This window comes from Anopheles darlingi, chromosome 2, assembly GCF_943734745.1.
Source record: "Anopheles darlingi chromosome 2, idAnoDarlMG_H_01, whole genome shotgun sequence".
Taxonomy (NCBI): domain Eukaryota; kingdom Metazoa; phylum Arthropoda; class Insecta; order Diptera; family Culicidae; genus Anopheles; species Anopheles darlingi.
In genome coordinates this window covers 43,319,470-43,339,118 of record NC_064874.1, presented here as the reverse complement: position 1 = coordinate 43,339,118, position 19,649 = coordinate 43,319,470, and the positions used below count along the sequence as shown (strand labels likewise).

At 49.9% G+C, this 19,649-nt stretch overlaps 2 protein-coding genes across 3 annotated transcripts in view; one reads left to right on the top strand and one right to left on the bottom strand.

Annotated features, from left to right (window-relative positions):
* Window positions 1–7: 7 nt before the first annotated feature.
* Window positions 8–3,728, bottom strand: LOC125949257 (ubiquitin conjugation factor E4 A). The gene is made up of 3 exons (XM_049676139.1): window positions 3,551–3,728; window positions 793–3,479; window positions 8–718 (listed from the first exon to the last, which is right to left on the bottom strand). Exons 2-3 carry the CDS (start codon window positions 3,461–3,463, stop codon window positions 303–305), a joined length of 3,087 nt encoding a protein of 1,028 aa, XP_049532096.1. The 5' UTR covers window positions 3,464–3,479; window positions 3,551–3,728; the 3' UTR covers window positions 8–302.
* Window positions 3,729–5,474: 1,746 nt separating this feature from the next.
* Window positions 5,475–19,649, top strand: part of LOC125949226 (uncharacterized) — a 158,121-nt gene continuing 143,946 nt past the window's right edge. Inside the window, exon 1 of one of the 2 annotated variants that reach the window (XM_049676029.1) lies at window positions 5,475–6,347. The gene's annotated coding sequence lies outside the window, so the exon portion shown is untranslated. The remainder of the gene's footprint in view (window positions 6,348–19,649) is intronic. The other variant, XM_049676033.1, reaches the window with a different exon arrangement.

The window sequence follows — 19,649 nt, the reverse complement described above, 5'->3', positions numbered from 1 at the left end:
GGACATGTACACGTGTAATGGTCCACCCGACGAAGTGATCGGGCTTCATGTCTTTATTTTATTGCAGCTACACACACTCCAAGATACGTAACTAATGGTGTTCCGGTCCGCAATTACCGGCGGCGGACAGTCCCGAGCTAGAGCTTAGATTTGGTTAAAATTAGCGAAAACCCTGCACTAGATTTAAAAATAAAACCAAAACATACACGATACTGAAGCCCCCGGATCAGGAACAACAGAGGAAACAAAGTGGAACGATGTGCTAAAGCGATTGGCTAGGTTTGCAGCGGTGGAAAGGTGGGCTATTGGTCACTAGGCGATTCTTCTACAGAGGCGGTAGCTGCGGCGGCATCGGCGACTGGCGCACCGGCCTCAGCGATCTTTGCTGCATGAGCTGCTCGTTTTTCGGCCACCCAAGCATCGATTTCCGCCTTCAGCTGGTCATTTCGCTTCACCTGATCCATGGTCAACGGGGATCGGTTGAATGGATCGGACTGGTCCGAGAGCAAATGACGCGCTATGGTCGATCGATCTACCGTAATGCGCGAACTTGGCAGTATTACCGGATCCATCATCAGTGAGGACATGATCGGATCAAGGAACTCATCCGGCGGATCGATCAGTGCTTCCTCGTCGATCTTCTGCTGCTGCTCGATACGCTGCACCTTTTGCGAAAACTCGCGTATCTCGCCAATCAATTGGCCACCACCGATACGAGCTACACGGAGAAAAACGGAAAAAAGTGCATTGATAGACAACGAAAAAGGAAATGGAAAGAAAGGGGCCACTTACTGAGGACCTGTTCCGCGTACTCGAACAGCTGTGGACTGTAGCTGCGACCGTCCTGCGATACGGCCAAACAGAACGCATCGCACTCTTTCAGATTCTCGTAGATGCGGCATATCTCGAGCACGGTTTTGGCCGGATCAAACTCGAACTCACCCTTGTCCTTCACCTTAAAGTTACCCTTCTTTGGTCCGGTCAGATTGAGCAGGAAGTAGTTCAACATGGCCGCCACCCGGTCCACCATCGACGAGTGGCAGAAGATCGATTTCGTCTCCGACGTCAGCAGCTGCAGAATGTTGATCGTATCGCGTCCCAGAATGTTATCGAACCGCGCCAGCATACCCAGATGCCGCAGGTTGGCCACATTTTGCTGGCGTTCGTTCTGTGGCAACTGCTCCCACTCGCCCGCATCCTGTGCACCCTGCATCTGGCGGATCTGCTGCAGATTGCTGAGCGATTCGTCCAACAGAAAGATGGCATCGTTGATCAACAGATTGATGAAGCGCAGAAAGATCGGTGGATCTTCAGCCTCGATGTTGACGATGGCGAGCCGTTCCAACTCACGGAACCGCTCCCGCTGTTCATCAATTTTCCACAGATAGTCCATAATAGCGTACATCGGACGTCGATAGTTAAACTTTTGCTCAAACTGTACACTTTGGCCCGTCATTTCGATGCTCACGAAAACGCGCAACAAATTCGGAATGATTTCCAACCGGTGCGGATGGTTGGTGAACAACGCAGCACTGAAACTGAACCCTCCCCTATCGGTTTCCTTCGGCAGCAAGCTCTCCAATCCCTCGGCCATCCGGGCGCGCAGATGCGGATTGCGAATACGCTCCGAGCTGCCCATAAAGATGAGGATCATCGTGAAGATGGAATTCTGTGCCTCGACGTGAACCCGCAACAGTTGGCTTTCAAAGTGTCTCGAAAACTGCAAATAACCCACAATGTTTTCCATGATGTACTCGGGAATGCACTTCAGAACACGGGACACACCATCGCTGGCCAGGGGCAGCTGCACTTCTTCAACCGTTTGTGGCGCATAGCCGGTCGCACTGCCGAGCTCATCGATCCGGCGCGCATCGCGGGCACTGAGCTGCGTTAACCAGATGGCCGATGCTTCGTAGAACTGTAGCAGCAGCTTATCGGTGACCGGTTCGAGGAGCACATTCTGTAGACAGAGGAATTGCTGCGTATGTGAGGTGAGCATCTGCATCAGATCGTTCGCTGCATCGGCCCCATTCTGTAGGTACGCATCTTGGTACATCGTCTGCAGTCGGTGCAGCTCACGGTTAGCGCGGAAAAACTTCTCGATACACACGCGATAACCCAGATCGATCGCTTTGTGGGTCATGAAGAAGCACTCGGTGACAAAGTTATACTTGTCCGCCTCTAACCGTGCCTCTTGATCATTCTCTAGCGGCAGCAGACAGGTTTCCTTCTCCGTGTCGATCATGTGGACACCTTTCGCCTGTTTGTCCGCCTCCCGGACCGCACAATACGTCGGATCGACGATCAGAACCTTAAGCTGCGGTTTCAGTAGCGGTTGACAGAGTCGCAGCAGCACTCCGGCCAGATTGATGCTAAAAGAATCGGGAGCTGTCGTTTGATTGCCAAACATACCCATCCCATGGTGTGTGTTCCAGATCTGACCACGGGGAACGTTCGCGTGCAAACACTTGCCAAACCAATCCAGAATCTTTGCGCGGACTTCTCCACCAAGCAGTAGGAAGCTTTTCACGAATCCGTGCATCATCTCGAGATGCACCTTGGTGTAATCCCACAGATTCGACGAGAAGTTATCGCACACCGTTCGGTTACTGATGACGGACGTTTCGTAGTATTCATACGGACCGTTATGGTTCCGTGGCATGATGGACAGGGACAGTAGCTGCCCGAGCAATGATTCCGAGTATTTTATCCCCTCCGATCCGGCCGGTGGTGTGGTGTAATCGAGAAAGATGTGTGCCAACCTGGGGTTCGTCTTATCGCTTGGGAACACCTGCAGGAAGGGCATAACCCAGCGTTCCATGCTGATCAGTGATGCGGTGCGCAGCGCCTTCAGCACATCCACTAGCATCGGTCCGAAGATGCTCCGTATCACGACGTAACCTTCCTCTTCGCTTTCCGAGTCGGCAAATATCTCACGGACCGTTTCCGAGATGAATTGCGCCCGTATCGATTGCTGGTCGTCGAATTCCGCTTGCTTGAAGATGTCCAACAGTTGATTCGGCAGATTCTGGCCCTCGTACAGTTCCGGTTGCTTCAGCGAGGTGCACGTATTTCGCAGGATGAGTGCCTTCATCTTTTGCTGATTTTCCAACCCCACACTGTCCCCGTTCTCGATCGGTTTCTCGTTGCGAGCGAAACAACCGTACAGGTAGAGCAGGACCTTGGTTTCCGAGATTTGGGCCGTTTCCGGGGTTGTGATGTTGTTGGGGAGCAGATATTCGGCCGGATTGAACAGCAGGATCCGCTCAAAAAGGGCCTGTTCGAGGATTTCCAGATCGAGGAGCCCACTCTCCACACCCTGCGCCACATCCTCCATGTAAACTAGCTGCTTGTTTTTCTGCGGATTCTTGTTCAACGTGATCAGGAACACCTTCTCGATGTGCGCGTTCGTCTTCAGCGCCAGCGGGTTCGGTTGACTTGAGGTATCCATCTTTTCCCCCATCTCAGCCACCTAATTTCTGCCAGAAAAGATACGGATAACACGGACGATTAGTTTTTGTTCCGCGAGTTCGACGACCAAAACACAAACCTGAAAACGGGAGCCACGAACGGAGAATGTTTCACTTTACGCGTAAGTACCACGGAATAACAGGCCCCTGATCGTGGAGTGCAGCGAAGAAAGGCGGATTTTCAGGAGCAATTTTACAATTTTCTACAAAAAGTTGACGAAAAAACTAATTTCTCATTTTTTACCTTCTACCCGATTAACGAAGGGTATGCAATGTGGCCGCTTAAGTTTTAAGCGGCCACTTTGTATGGCAGGTTCAGAAATCTGGCCGCTTAGTGGCCGCTTAAACATTAAGCGACCACATTACGTACCCTTTGTTAATCGGGGTGTACCGAGTGACAGCTTCTGTCAAATGACTGCGCGGATTTTTTAAAAATTTTCAAATTTTCTAAACGGAGCGATAAAAAAACAATTGTTGATATCGCGAGAAAGACGATTCGAAGGAGCTGGACATGCGGAAAACTACCAAAATATTTCCATATAATCAAGATATTTAACTGAAATTATGTGCAGTTCCGCTAAAGCAAATCTAATTTTAATTCTGTAGTTGTAGGGAAATTTAGGGATGAGTTCAGTGCACTTAGCAACAGTTCTAGGATTTGTAATATGCTCCTAGACAACATTGTGACTAGGACGTTAGTTAGTGATTGTAGCTATAAGATCATTTCTGCAGACACGATATGCCTCACGGAACGAAACGGAAAAAATCATGCCGCTACTGCACGATATATTTATTAATATTGAGGGTAGTCGCACAGCGGAAAGTGTAGATAACTATATTTAAACGGCATAGTTAACAAAAAAAATCAACAATCGAAATTTAGAAATTAAAAAAAATAGTGGCAACAGGTAAAGCTTCTACACCCATTGTGCAGTTCGCCCGGGCGAAATTTCCACACTTCAACGTGTATAGCCTTTTTCGTGATGTCATTTTGAAAACCGAGAGAAGCGGGGGTTGTTTGAAATTCGGCAACAGTTCAACGATTTTATTCCGATTCTTTTTTCTGCCTTCTCTCATTTATGCGAATGTTTTAATCATTCATTTGGTAAATTCTTCGTACTTTTCGTACCCACCCCAAGACAACATTGTCAAGAGATGAAGAAGCTTATCGTCTTACGAACCACGTGCATGTGAGCACGTGTTCCAATATCGTAAAAATCGTGTCTGAATCTTGTGTTCTTACAGCTTTAACAAACTGATCAAAAACTCGGCGGGCCATTAAATTAAGTGTAGATAAAATGCTTAAAATTTTAAAATGATCAGTCCAGTGGTTTAGGCAGACACGAAACACGTGGCCATTTTATTTAGAAGTATAGTTTGTATACAAACACACATAAAACGAGTGTTTATTTTATTGTTCAATGATTACGACGAGTTGCAAGCCAAAAAAAAGCATTTACGTGTCATAAAAACCTTCAATCATCAAAAGAAGAAAGACGAAAGTCGAAAGTTTATGCGTTTGCGCGTGAAATCACATTACATTCTTTAACGAATATAGTACTAGAACATTATAATTTAAAGTCAGAAATCTCTAACAGCAAGGACACCCGCACCGAAAATAGCATAAACATCAATTAAACTCATAAATTGTTCTCATAAGAATAATAAAACCTAATAAATGCTAGTAATCCAGAAGCAGAAATACGCTAGGAAATTCATAGTTATTAAAGCAATAAAAAGAGTTTAACAAATGTAAAGGGAATAAAAACAATATGATATCATCGAATAGTAAGATAACAAATTGCATCTTCCGTATTCTTCGTGTCTCCAAATGCTGGTTTTCACTTTTCCTCATTCAGAACGAAACACGGCCGCGTGGTGTTGAGCGCGCGCACGCCGGAACGGTTGTGTGTGAAGAAGCAATAGAGGGGCCGTAGTCTGAGGGTGGGTGGCGTTGTTTCAGTCATTCGTTGGCCGTTGTTGGTGCTGGACGTGTTTTCGCTCGTGCTCGCGCTCGTGTTTGTTGCGCAAAATAGTTTCGTCTCGAAACGTGTTTGCTGTTTGCTTCCAAAAAACGCTCGAGATCATCTCGCGTAGAGTGTATCCCAGGAGATTCTCAGCATCGTGACACGCACGCACGTGCTAGATATGATGCAGCGGGTGATGCCGGTTGTCGTGTGTTTCGCGCTGAGTTCGGGCTTGAGTGGTGCGTTTGAATTTTGAATTCGCCATCCCCGGTACGACGCCGGTTTCGTATGGATCGAGGAATCATACATCGTACGCCGGTTTTCCCTTAAACGATTCCATTGATGGACCTCCGATCGTCTAGGTAAGACGGAGGATTGCCGGAGCAGCATCACACCGGCATTCATTTCGTATCTCAAAGCATCTCCACGGATTTGTTTTTTTCTCTCTTCTGTTGTTGTCCGGAACCGCGACGACGAGTGCCGACCTTAAAACGTAACGACGAAACGACCGCGACCCCGCGTGTGTGTGTGTATGTTTTGCCGGTGCTCGGTGCCCGGTGGTTCGGTTTCTAATGCCACGGAATTCTGTTGAATCATTCATCGACTTGTGACAGTGCTGCTTTCGAGTTTAATTAGCATTATTCAGTGGTTGGATGTGTTTGGTTTGGGGTGTTTATGTTTCTGCGCAAACATACGCCAGCGGTGGGCCGGAGGAGTAGTGTAGAGAGGGTGGCCAGCATTCGCGAGGCACAAGTGGTTATACTACGAAAGTGATCACCGCGGTGAAGCGTGGTTTGAAGCAGTTGATCAATTGCGTTTAGTGCGAGGCATCATCTTGCAACGAATCTACGAAGCCAAAGGATTAGCAGCAACCGAGCATCAAATCGATCGAGCATCTTCAATCATCAAGGTTGGTTCTTCTACATCGATTTACTAGGGGAATGGTTTTTTCCCGTCCAGCGTTAGGGGATTTTGCTGATTAGAATTTTTGTTCGCTATTCACGATTCCCTTCTTTAAACTTCCTCTAATCTCACTCGGTGGACGAATCCATTTTTAGCCGATCTTCGATCTAGAGCGATCTGAACTATGTTTACTCACACAAGCGACGCCTCGCTACCCCTTTTGCTGATAGCGCGAGCTTTTTTCCGGCTGGAATTCGCTTCACTTCACAACGGAACCGAATGCCAATTAACGCTGCGATTATTGCCAACCCCGTGTGTGTGTGACTGGGTTGAGCTAAGCAAATGATTGTGTACCAGGGATTTCCATCTCGGCAATCTACGTGTCTCGCCGCGTGACTAGCTGATTGGCCGTTTGGCTGGCTGGCTGGCTGACTGGCCGCTAGACAGCTAGAATATGATTGTCACGAGGTTAACGATGAGTCACTTGACAAGGTGAGCGCTAAGCTGCGTTGAAATTGAAATTGAAATCCTACCACAATTGGGGATGCTGCTGCTGCCGGAATCGGAGATCGGGATCATACTCTTCTTAGCCGCGCAGCCGTGCCCTCAACCCCCCGCTCCGCAGACTTTTAATAATAACAAACTTTTGCGATTAGCTGCCGCTGGCAAGGTTGCTTATTAATAAATTCAAATTTGACACCCGCGTGACAAAGCATTAGCGCTCGCGTCTCTCTCTCTCGTTGATCCGGATTTGGGACCCCCGGACCAGCCTTATGCGTCCGTGTGTGTGTGTTAGCTGTGAAGCTTTATTCTCGTTTGGGCATTCCTTTCCTCGAACCTTCATCATATTCTCTTCCCTTTACCGCTGCCGCTGCGTCATTTGTTAGGATTTTCAAGTTCTCTCCAGTTCCAACCCTTCACGGCCGCTCATTTGACTCCTAGATCCCTAGCGACGAATGCTGGACTCCGGGGTCTCCGGGTCTAATCGGCAACCCAAATCTTCCCGAAGAGTCACTTGCGTTCGACACCCTGACGACCACCGGACTCCGGGGAAGCGGCTGGCCAACGCGGTTCTTCTAAACCCACTTCGTCCACTTGGTCAATGTCCGTTGCTCATCCGTTATCCTCGCTCCTTCGTTCGGGATTTGGCTTTTTTGTTGTTGTTTTGTTTCTGGTTTTCATTATAGCCTCTTCTTCTGCTCCGAAATCCGGCTTTCTGGAAGTGAGATATTACCATCCAGCCAGCCAGCCAGTAAGCCGACCAAACGAGTTGCGCTCTTCAGGACAACTATGTTGGTCCTTTTGGGGAAGAATATGGCTTTAAGGAGCAGCAAATTGTATGTTTGTGTGTGTCCCATTCCCGGATGTTTGGACATTGCGTTAACACTCGGAACTTAATGGTACTAGTACTTGACTAGTGACACCACCGCCACCGCTGGTGGCCACCGTACAACGAGTTCTCTAAGGCACTTAGCCGCTTGATGGTTATACCAACTGGACCAGAAGACAGCGGAGAAGTAAGGAAAGGAAGGAGAAGGTGGGCAAATGGTGACCGTGGGATGCATTACTTGCCCCGAAATCTAATCTAATCCCGCGTTTTGTTACTTCATTTTCGCTACTTCGCGGCGACGACGCACCTACGACGACCGGTTGACTCCTCTCGGTCGGAGCAAGGGAAGGGAGCCGGTGGAACGCGGAATCGACTCACGCTGGCAACGGTCAAAACCGGTGATCCGGTGGCGACGACGACGTCTTGGTCTTGGTTTCGAATGGCAGTTTTCGTTTTCCCTCCATTCTTGGAGGTCGTTTCGAGTGTGTGGAGTGAGGCCTTCGTTACCTATGAGCCGGCGAACCTAGCGAGATCGTAACCTTGGCAAATGAATCGGCCTGGCTTAGTGACGGCCGTCAGACAGCCTCAGCTTACCTCTACTCCACTCTACTCTACGCGACGCCATCGAGACACACGAGGAAGAGTAAAAAGAAGGCTTTTTCGTGGGGGGTAAAACCGAAAGCTCACTAGACCGAGGAGCATTCGAGGGCACTCGTCGAGCGTCGAGCGGCAAGAGGCGTACAACGGGTTGGGGTATCTATTGGCAAGATATGTTGTGGAGAAGAACGGATTTGCGTAGGTCGTCGTCGACATACGGCGACAGAAAGCGCGGCAGGAGCGCTCCTTAATGCTGTTCTAGCTCGAGCTAGAGTCTTTGGCACAAGACACCGTACGCCGTACACACCACAATCTTGAGCACCATCTTCAATCCATCACAATTCTATACGGCCGGAGATGGTGGTGTGTGGTCTTCGAAAAAAGATGCTTCAGTAAAACAATTGAAGCAAATGCCGTTTTCGTTTCGACCGTTTCGACGAGCCAGGGTTTTGAGTTATTCAATTCAATTAACCAGACTCCGGTTAAGCGGTTCGCAGCAGCATGCAAGTTTATCATGAAGCGTTGGCCAAAGATAAATGTGCAATGTTTTTCGACGCTCGAAGTGCCGCAGAACCGGGGCATCTGGTTTGCCCGGGGCATCATAGACCACTCCGGACTCCGGAGCCGGAGACTTTCGAACACACATAAATCGAACTCTGCCGATTAGGGTAATAAACAAGCGACCAATATTGACCAATAGCGGAGTGACCACCATAAGGGCGTAAGTGACATGATCCCACGGCCATGAAGCCCCGGGAGCCGTAGTGTGCATTAACAGTTTATCAAACCGAGCATGGCGGAACCTCACGCCATTTTGTGATTTGAATGTTTTAATGTTGCAGTCACTCGTCCTAAAGCTGGCTGACGCACATGATCATGCAGTAGTCCGAAGGGTGCAGTATTGGGACACCCTCACCGCGACATCGCGATCGTTCTAACGTGGTTCAAGGCGAAGCACGGAGCATGTAATATTGGTGCTTGTCGTTTTATGAATTACTTTACGACCCTTTCCATGCCACCGTTCCTCCTCTACTAGCCGCCACTTAACTAAGAAGCAGGAGCAGCAGCAGCAGCAGCAGCAGCAGGAGGAGGAACAAACGCAGACCCTGACATCTGCTGGGGATTTTCATAATTACCAGAAAAATGGGAAAAACAGCGGAACGCAAAACGTGTGCCAGCTATGTTATGTTTTCTCGCGCCTGACGCCCTCCCTCGCACCAAAAGATCGTATGAGGGCGGGGGGTTTGGTTTTTGGGGGAAAAAACTAAACCGAAAACCTTCCAGTTGAAGGGTATTGAAAGATTGGCATCCACATGTTGGGTGCGAGGAGGGAAACCTAGAATCCCGTATGCCCCGAATGAAAGGGCTGCTCTGCGCCATCCATCCATTGTCGTTTGCAGCATCGTCGTCGTCGTCGTCGTCGCGAGCGAACCGGAAGCAGGCGAGGACACGCTGGAATGGGAATGGGGGTTTTATGTTTTATAAATAAATCACAAAAATGCGCGTCTGTTTTGTTCATCCCGCATTTCCCGAGCGGCAGAAGCCCTTCGCCTAGTTCTGGATCGAAAGTGTACAAGGCCAGCCAGTCTTTTTGGCATCGGAACATCGGCCACAGTCGCCATCGCCATCATCGTCGTCGTCGTCACTTGGTGCCGCCTCAGGGCGCAATTTAATGTGCGCCCTGCTGTAATCCACAATCCCCGCTCGGCACAATCGAGATGTGTTCAACGCTCCACCACCACTTGACATCATCGATTCGCGCGCGCGTCTATCAGAAAACCGTTGCTTTTGCTGACGATTTTGCTGACATACCAGGAACACAACACATCTTCCCGGAGGCGATCGGATCGATCGATCGAGACTCATACGCCACTCGTGCCGATGAGGGATGAGCTCATCCGATGCTCCGCTATCTCACACGAGGGTGGCACGTACGATGGTGAACTGTATGGCCAGAAACAAAGGCAAGAGATCCATATAGCGCTGCTCAGGGGGGATGGCAAAATGGTCGCACAACGTCGTAGTTAGCAATTTGTAGCTCAACGGCGTTCCTCCCAACACTAGAAACGGTTGTAGCAGAGTGTTACGCAAGATGCAAATCCCTCTTCAGACACTTGCAACGAGGAGCAATGCATGCAATTCCACGAGAGCAGCTGCTGCTGCTGCACCCGGGTGCAAGTTGTGATGCAAGTCGTTTCGTCGCGCAATTCGTCATCGCGACTCGCGCGCGCCCCTTAGTTGTGGCCATTGATTCGATTTCGCTTCATGAATGCAACATCACAATTAGGATAATGATTGATGGTGGATGATGCCAGCGCCATGTCGTTGTCGCTCGCTGATCCGCTGATGAGAGCCAGTGACACGTTCCACATTCCCGGCCCGGAAATGACCTTTACCTTGAAATGGAATGGAAAAATGGAACAGAACTCGTCGAGAACCTTGGAGTGAGGCGTTATGATTGGACGCAGAACGGACTAATGTGGTACAACTCTATTCAAGGTTGTGACTCCCAAACCAATTTCCAAGTTCAACTATTGCGGCACGTTCCGGTCCGGGGGAAAGCGGAATTTCCTTTCCCCAGAAACCATGTGCTGCACAGCGGCAACAAGCCAGGAACGAAGGGTTCGAACGCTTTTGTTAAACTCCTAAGATCCTTCTCGCGTCGCCATCGGATCTGGATGCCGGGACTCGACGTGCCTGGCGTTTCTGGCGTTTCTCGGGGCTTTACTGCGGCAAGGCTGTCACTTCCCCTTCCACCACAGCTCTTCGACCACATTCGGGCACCGGGCAGTGAAGTGTAAAAAGTCATCAGACATATCGTCGAATGCTGCAGCACTGCTGTGGAGTGTTGCATGATGCTCACCGAACCATAACGAAACCAAAACAGATGGTCCTTGGGTCCTCGGGACCCTCGGCGTGGGAGTTGCTGGGAAGACGGAGAAGAAGCCGAATGGGACAAGATTGACGCCAAGTTCGTTCGACTGGAAGGGAAACGGATGTGAACTATTAGCCTCCGGGAGTCCCCGGGAATCTTCTCAAGTTACACACCGGTAACCTGAAGTCCGGTGAAGGGTTATCCGAGAGGGAGAGAAAGAGAGTAAGGGATAGTTAGGGCATCGTTAAGGCATCGGGATGAGGATGACGGTGAGCCCTTGTGTCGAGGATGGAAGTCGTCAGGATGTTGATTAGAAGTAAATCAAAAGGAAAAGTAGAGCACCAGGTTTTAATTATCGAAGAAAAGGTTGCTTCTTCTCCTTTGTTTTTTTTCTTATTTCTGTTCTCAAGTCTTCAAAGAGGGGAACTAATACTTTTTACACGCATCTGAGTTCGTGTTCTTTCTTTTTCTTTTTTTTCTCTCTCTCTCTCTCTTTCTTTTTTTATCTCTCTCTATCTAGCTCTCTCTCTCTCTCTCTCTGTTCAGTTTCTCGTTTGAAGTCGAATGTAACCAAATGTAACGAGCTAAACACATGCTTTTAAGTGAAATGTTCCTTTTTTATTGCCCAGCCCATAAAAAGGCCAACCTGTGTGTGTGTATTTGTGTGTGGTGTGTGCGTGCGAGGGCTGCCCTTGCTTCTAGCTGGATATAAGATCAACTGCGTGCCGTGTGTGTGTGTGTGTGTGTGTGTGCACGGTACGGGTTGTGTCATCTTCATCTCCCACGATCGCCGGTTTCTCACATTCCTCTGGCTAGAAGCACGCCTGCTACGACGAAAGCATCGAACAGGCAGCAGCAACAACAACATAGGGTGCTCGATGACTTTGTGTTGTTGCCGGAAGGACTCAGTAGGCTGCGAATGCCCCATTCGAATGCTAATGCCAGCTGATAGGCGGCAGCGGCAGCTTCGGCCACCGCTATCAAACGAAAGTCAACGAGCTCGAATAAAAAAGTAACCGATTAATTATTCACATCTTGGCCAGCCTTAAATCCCGAATTCCAGCTCGAGCTGACCACCGCTTTCGGTCACTGCTTTCGGTCACCGCTGCTTTTGCACACCTTTTGCCCGGCGAGTAATTGAATTACAATGCATCATACCGCGAGGCCAACGCTAGCAAAAGCATTGAACCTTGGAGAAGGGACCGAGGACCGAGCACGGCTGCGGTGATCATATAAATCACTCGTTTGACCAAGTTATGCGACCTTATTAGGGTCATAATTTACGATCCGTGCCGTAAAAACCGTATCAGGGCCTTCGGATTGCCGCGGAGCTTTTCTCGCCCAGGGCACCTCCGAGGATGGACGACGACCAAGAAGACGACGACCAAGGAGACGACGATGTCGATTGGATTTCGCTCACACCGCGAGGTCCGCGTGTGGTTTCTGTGTGTGCGTGTGTGTGTGTATGTGTTTCGTTGCTTAAGAAATTCAAATTGCGGTTCCAAACCACCGGGCCACCGCCCGCGACAGAGAAATTGAGAGCATCCGGTGCGAGGGCGACGAGCGCACAACGAGCGAAACCTTTCCCCGTCGTTGCAGCGCCGCGCGGACCCCCCCCGTAGGGAAATGTCATCTCGTAGCGAATCACGCCCTGCCACTACTGTCCGGGGATGAGGAGGTTGGAGGTGAAACGAATGAAATTCGGTGCTTTCCGTCTTCGTGTCACCCTTTCCTCCTCCTCGTCGCGTCACGATCACGCGGTGAGGCGGTGCCCGGCGAGGCGGCTGGCCATAAAAGTGGCCACATAAAAAGCCCGGAGTAAGGGGTCCATAACTAGGTAAAAACGATCACCGTGGTGAGAGAGGGTCCAGAAGCAGAATAGGCACTCCATGCGCGTGGAGGCCTACCGAAGGTTATGCTAATGCTGGCTACCACCGGTGCTGGCCACTACTTTCGCGGGGCACTATTTGGCGTGGCATGGTGTGGTTTTTTGGCCACGGTGTGGAAAAGAAAAATGGAAAAGCGTCTCACGCGACACATCACAGCATGGCACAGTGGCAATCGGGAATCGGTTCAAATCCGTGAACCCTGTCGTGGGGCGGGGGAGGGGGGACCAATTCGGTGGCGGCACATCGTTTCATCGGCGTTCGTCTTCTCCTCGACGGTCGGCGACAACTGAAACACGGCGCAAAAAAGAAAAAAAACACGAGTTAACGCGTCAGAAAACGCGAAATAAAAAGGGGAGGAGGAAGAAACCGTATATTGGGTCGTGACTGAGCATCGATCGTGGCCATGTTTCACACGATTCTCCGGGGCGGCGGACAGAGGGAACCGATAATCGATCATCGGCATCGCCAGTGACCAAAAAGGTGTCCGGCACACCGATCGTTTGATTACAATCCATCATAATCAATTCCGGCGACCGGCAAAGTGTGCGAAAAGAGTGGAGAGGGAGTGTAAGAAGAAGAAGACAAGTGGGTGGTGATGAGAGATAAATGTAAAAAAAAATGCCGCCAAATTTCGATTAGCAAAACCCGAAAGGGGTTAAGGCGCATCCACCGAAAGGGCAGCTTCAAAACTGAGCGCGAATTAATCGCACCAAATCGACACTAAAGCTTTGCCAAATAGCATGCCATGACATGGTAGCAACCCATGCCCGTGGAGTGGTTGGTGTTGATGTCAAACAAATTACCACCACCACGCAGGACCCGCTTCGGTGACGACGATGAATCCCGCATTGAGTGTGACGTTTATGCAAACAAAATCCACCGGAAAGCTCACCGCTGGCTGGTGTTGTTTGCTAAGCGCTTGTGGCCATTGGTTTTTGGGACATCCACGAGAACCACGTTGGAGATGGTGCGAGATGGCTTCTCATCGCAAACGCACGCGCGCTACGGACGGGATCAATCAATCAAAAAGCGATACAACGAGCAGCAGCAGCAACAACAACAACAAACAAATTGAACATAAAAAACACCGACGCAACCCGGATTCCTCCCCCGAGGGGAAGGGGAGCCGCTCATTCAACTATCGATTACAGTGCGATAAATGCGCGAATCAAATTAATCTCGCGATCCGTCGAATAATCGCTTTGCAATGGCCACAAAATCCTCCCCGTCCCGTCCATGCCCCAAACTGGACTCCGGTGCTCGGGTCCTTCGATCGATTTCACGGGGCGGTGCGCTCACTGATGTCCATACGCCCAGTGCCTTTGTAACGGATCCTCGCCAAAAAAGGTGGCCGGTTGGAGGAAGCGGGCGCGGATCGAAGATAAAGATCATGCAGCACGCCACCACCACCACGGCGCGGAGGAGTCGCGAAGCAAATTAAACTCGTTCCTTGTGCGCTCTTTCTATCTCTCTCTCGCTATCCCTTCTAATCCTTGTCTCTCTCTCTCTCTCTCTCTCTCTCTCTCTCTCTCTCTCTCTTTCTCGTCGACGTCTGGATCAATCGATGTTCCGAGGTTGATCCGAGATTGTGAAGTTTGTTGTTGTTGTTGTTGTTGTTGTTGTTGCTGTTGAGTTGTCTTTTGAACGAATAAAGGTTTCCCATAATCCAATTTAGTGATGCCGTGCCGCCGGAGGTTGGGGGTTTTGGTCGAGTCCTCCCCTCTACTATCGTCTCCCCTCGCAAGGGCTAGGAATGCTGGGGAGGTCGAAACGGTCCGCACACACGTCGTCATATGCAAATGGTGCGACAGCAAACAGCCAAAAGCGGTCCATGCCAGCCATGGGGCTCCAAGGGAAGGGAAAAAGGTTTCGGACGGTCGATTGCGGTTGCCGTTTCCTTCGCACACGCACCGCAGAGAGGAGATGCTTAGAAACATATGTTTTTGCCCCTCCTCCGACCGACCGAAAGGTCATCATCGTCGGCGATCGCCGACGTTTGGCCTTTTGAGGTTTTGCCGCTCCGCTTTCGTCGATTGTCAAAAGTTGAAACATTGTCATCGGAACCACTGACAAGCGGCCACGTTGTTTACCCCGATGATTATCTGCGCTCATCTAAGACCGGACACTGATTAGTCGGTCTGTATCGGGATATCGGATTTCGTATCACTTTCCATCGGAGTGTCATGGCGACATGGTCGCAAAACAGGCGCCGTTTGACAGGTTGCCAATGACGACGACAACGGCGACGACGACGACGACGATGTGTCTGTGATACGAGGATCCCGTTGGTTTCGTTGGTTGTCACCATAGTGATCGCATCTCATGTCTACGGCTGCTGTGGATGGATTGACTAATTGAAAGTTTAACAAAGCTGCTTCTTCCTCCTCCTCCGTTGCATTAATCGTCATTGTTGAGTTCTCTGGACATTGTTCTAGGATATCATTTTTGAGAATGAATATGCCAAAACGAATGCTTTGTCTCAACTTTGGTCCCATTATTTTGAATATGAACGTTCAAATCTAGGCCAGCGGCAAAGTTTCTATGGAAAAATACCCGATCCAGGTAAAGGGAAGAAACTTCCATTGGGGATTTGACAACAAAATTGGGAACGCAACCACAGCGGAAATATAAATGAAAATAAAGAACATTCCGGCGACCACGACCGGCGCCAACCAATCGTCTATTCGGTCTACAGAAACGCTGGTCGCGGCCAGTTGCGCGGCCACTAGAGGTTGGTTGGCGGTAAATAGAAGAAACCGGAAATTAATCCTCCCAAAAAGGATGGATGACGCGGCAGCGTGCAGTAGCAGAGCGTACGGTGCCGATGACCGGCATTGTGGCCATCCTTTGGCGCTGCAGAAGCTGGTCTGGAGAATGGTTGTGAATCATGATAAAGCTTTTCCCAGCTAGCGGGACCCAAGTGCAGTCCACGGGGCAGATTGCAGTGCGCACAATCGGAAATGTCCTAGCATCCTAGCATCCTAGCCGGTGGTGGTGTGGTGTGTGCAGCAGACTGGAAGCATTGTTTGTGATAGTTTCGTGTTCGTGAGGGGCCATTGAACTAACTGGCGACCGGACCAGGGACACCGGGAGGGGACAGAGCTTTCATTACACTTTAATCATGATCAGGATAACGGGTAGGGGACGATTATGATGGATTGGAACCAAAAGGAACCCTGAAATGAAGACGTAATTCTCAAAGATCCACTATACAATGTATCCCATTCGGACACCACACGTATCAGTGTTAATGAAGTTGTAAAACACTTTACTACATTGCTTGCTACCGGCTTCCGGTATCGGCAACACCTCTACCAAAGGCAACAAACCGTGACTCACGTAGACATTCCGGAGAGGGAAGAGGGGTCTTCCCTTCTCGTGCGGGCAGATGGATGCACATCGACCACTTGTGTGCGTGTGTGTGTGGTTGTGGTATGTGTATGCGCCCATTACAACCCAAGTCAACCCACAAAATACACACAACAAAAATCGTCGTTTCCTTTCCCCAAAAAATCGATGGAACGGAAAACTCGTTTAAAGAACCGAAAAAAAAGAATCGACGACGCAACGTAACAGTGAACCTGAACTTTATGGTTAAAATATGCTATGGCGACCGCGCGCGACGATCCGAGATCAACCCTCATCGCCAGCGCCTCATTCCCCTCAAAAAAACAAAAAAAAAACTCTCCAACACCCTTCATCGAGGACGGTCATCGGGGTTGGCGCATCATCGGCGTAACATCTGTGTAAGATCGTTGATGTGTGTGTGTTCGTGTGTCCGTGTGGAGGGTGCCGGTGGTGCCGGTGGTAATAAATGACTCCTTCGTGATGCGCCCGTATAATAACCGAGCCAGAACGCGCGGCGCGCCCTGCCTGCTCGCGACTCGTGTACGCATTGAGGATCTTGTCGCGAGGCGTGCTTTAAGGACGCAGGCAGACAGGCACTGGGAGGGGGACGAAACATTCATTATCAATTATTTTACCTTCTCGGCGACGGCCCTTTAAGTACGGTTTTACGATCAGAAAACGATGGGTTGGGTCTTTGGTGGAGGTTTTTTTTGTGTTGTGTTGTTGGGTTTTTTTCATGTTTTTCAACAAGGGTTGCGTTTTGTTTTCCTCGTTTTTTTCTTGTTGTGTGTGTGTCCGATCGGCCATTTCGTCTCATTCCAACGATCAACGGAGTGTATCGTGTGTACTTGTCCAAAAACCTGGGAGGTGTGTCTCTCGAGGAGAGGTTGATGCCGTTACGAGGAACGTTTGATGACACGATACAGCATGGCACACGAAGAAGGGCAAAAAAAAGGTCCGGACTGTCATGAAGCCACAAAACGGAGGACGTCATCAAATTGATTGTCGCAAATGAATCCTCGGAGGAATATCGGGAATCGGGTGGTTTTTTTTACAGTTGCACGTGATTAATCGAGAAGTGTGACGTTTTACTGTGGAGGTGTCCTTTGTGTGTGTGCGCGAGAAGGGCCCATTTTGGCCACAGAAGCCGCGAGTGGTCAAGTGACTGATGATCGTACTGCCAAGAAGAACACCATATGTAATGCTGATTGTGTCAATCAAAATTAACCAAATGAAACATAAGTAACCGCGGGGTGCCCGCGGGACACGAAAAACATGATCCCTGCCGTGTTCTTGGCTGCTGCTGGCCCCTCGGGCCCTCCCTTTTCCCTTTTTCGATCTTATCTCGTGGATCATTTCATCTGCTACATCTCGACGCTACAACAATGTTGTTCGCTTGTTTCATTTCGCTGTGAGCGCATCGGAGGCTCGACCATCGGCTGCCACTGCATGGCCGAAAATGACTCCCTGACGAGAAGAAAGACATTTGATATCCCGCATCTCGCTGCTGATTGGTGCGTGATTAATTCTGGAAAACATTCCGGCGGTTCGAGAAGCCCTCGCCAACGGGTATCGCGGGTCAAACGAATGTGCGTTGCTGTCGGCAGCTGGCTGGAAGGATGGCTGGCTGGCCATCATCTTTAACCGTTAATGAATGCCGCCTTATGTCTTGTGTCGAGTGTTTCATTGATTTATATTGGTTTTGAACCTCGCCGTGTAATTAAACTTGTTTCACGTATCACAATTAATGAAAACAAAAGAAAAAAAACCAGCAACCAGCACGATTTGGCATGTCCGCTGCAGAGAGAGTGTCCAGCGAGTGACCGTGAACGGTTCAGAGGCCAGGCCACAGCTTGGCGACGGCATTGGTGGCTCCATTCGCCACGGCGACGCCTCGAAGCGAAGAATGCGAACAATGCACCGCGCGAACGCGATCCGCTGGCACCATGGAGACACTGTGGAGACACTTACGGTGGCCGACAACATGGTTTGCCAACTTTTCGGGTTCACCAAGGAGCAGCAACGGTGGTGCACGCTTTTGGAAACAGCAGCTGGAAATGTGCACGACCGTACGTGTGTGTGTGTGCGCGGTTCTGCACCATTTGTGGTACGGCGGGGCTTTCGCGTTCGCGCGCCGGTGGTTTTTGACCCGGAAAAACAATACCAACTGTCGCGTGTTGGTCGGGCCAGGAACCAGCCAGGAAGCAGCCAGGTTAACGTACCACCGCGCCGAATGTGAGGAAAGTTTGCTTTTGCCTAATTGCAGACTGCAGTCGGATGTCAAGTTTCTAATTTACGCTCGTTGCCGGTTTTGTCGCGAATGGGGAGAGGGGGCCAATGACCTTCAGCCAGCAGTTTTTGGTGCCGAAGGAGCTGGAGCAAATATAAAAAACGTTACGTTAAACACTTCTTCAATAGGTGCGATTCGCGAAGAAGCTTAGTAGAGGAATGTTTCACCTTTTCTTTGGTGACATCGCGAACAGCGCTCCAAATTCCGATGCCTGAATTGAATGCGGCCACTTCAAAAAGTGGCAGCCCGAGCCCAGCACCAGCAGCCGAAGCTAACGTATTTGCCGCCTCCGGATCCGCGCAGCGCGATTGAATTGCTCAACTCAATTGCCGTTAAAGGCTCGCCGCGGCGAAGATTATTTCCACATGCGGTTCCCACTTTTGCTGCCTTTCGAATTGGAGTTTTTTTTCTTCGTTTCGTTCTCCTTTTTCTCGCGGGAATAAGGAAGCGAAACGCGATACACTGGATCGCGCTTGGTGGTAGCTTGATTGCGGAGAGACGTAAGAAGTGAGATCCAAATTGCATGTCAGCCTTTGAAGAAGATGTTCCATTGATGTTCCACCGTTAAAGCTCCTCTTCTTTCGCTCCACAAACATACACACACACACATAGGAAGACAGACGCGAGCGAGCACTAACTGTTTATGTTGCAAATAGTGCCGCAATAGTGCTGCGAAAGTGTCTGGTATTTAGTGATGTTCGTAACTCCAGGCCACTGAGCATTCCGAATGGTCCGCGGTAACGTCACCGTAATCGTTACAGCGACAGCGTCCTGGCAAGGACGATGAGACGGTACTGTTTTATTGAGGGAAGGACAGACTCACACTTGCACACACCATAAAAAGGGCACATCAAGGATACGGTGGCCCCTTTCGGCCACATTTCTCACGCTTTTGGGGCTCACGTTTGTTCTCCCCAATGCCAACCAGTGGGCTTTGGAACATGGACACGATGGGCGGACAGCATTCGTTACCCCAGTTT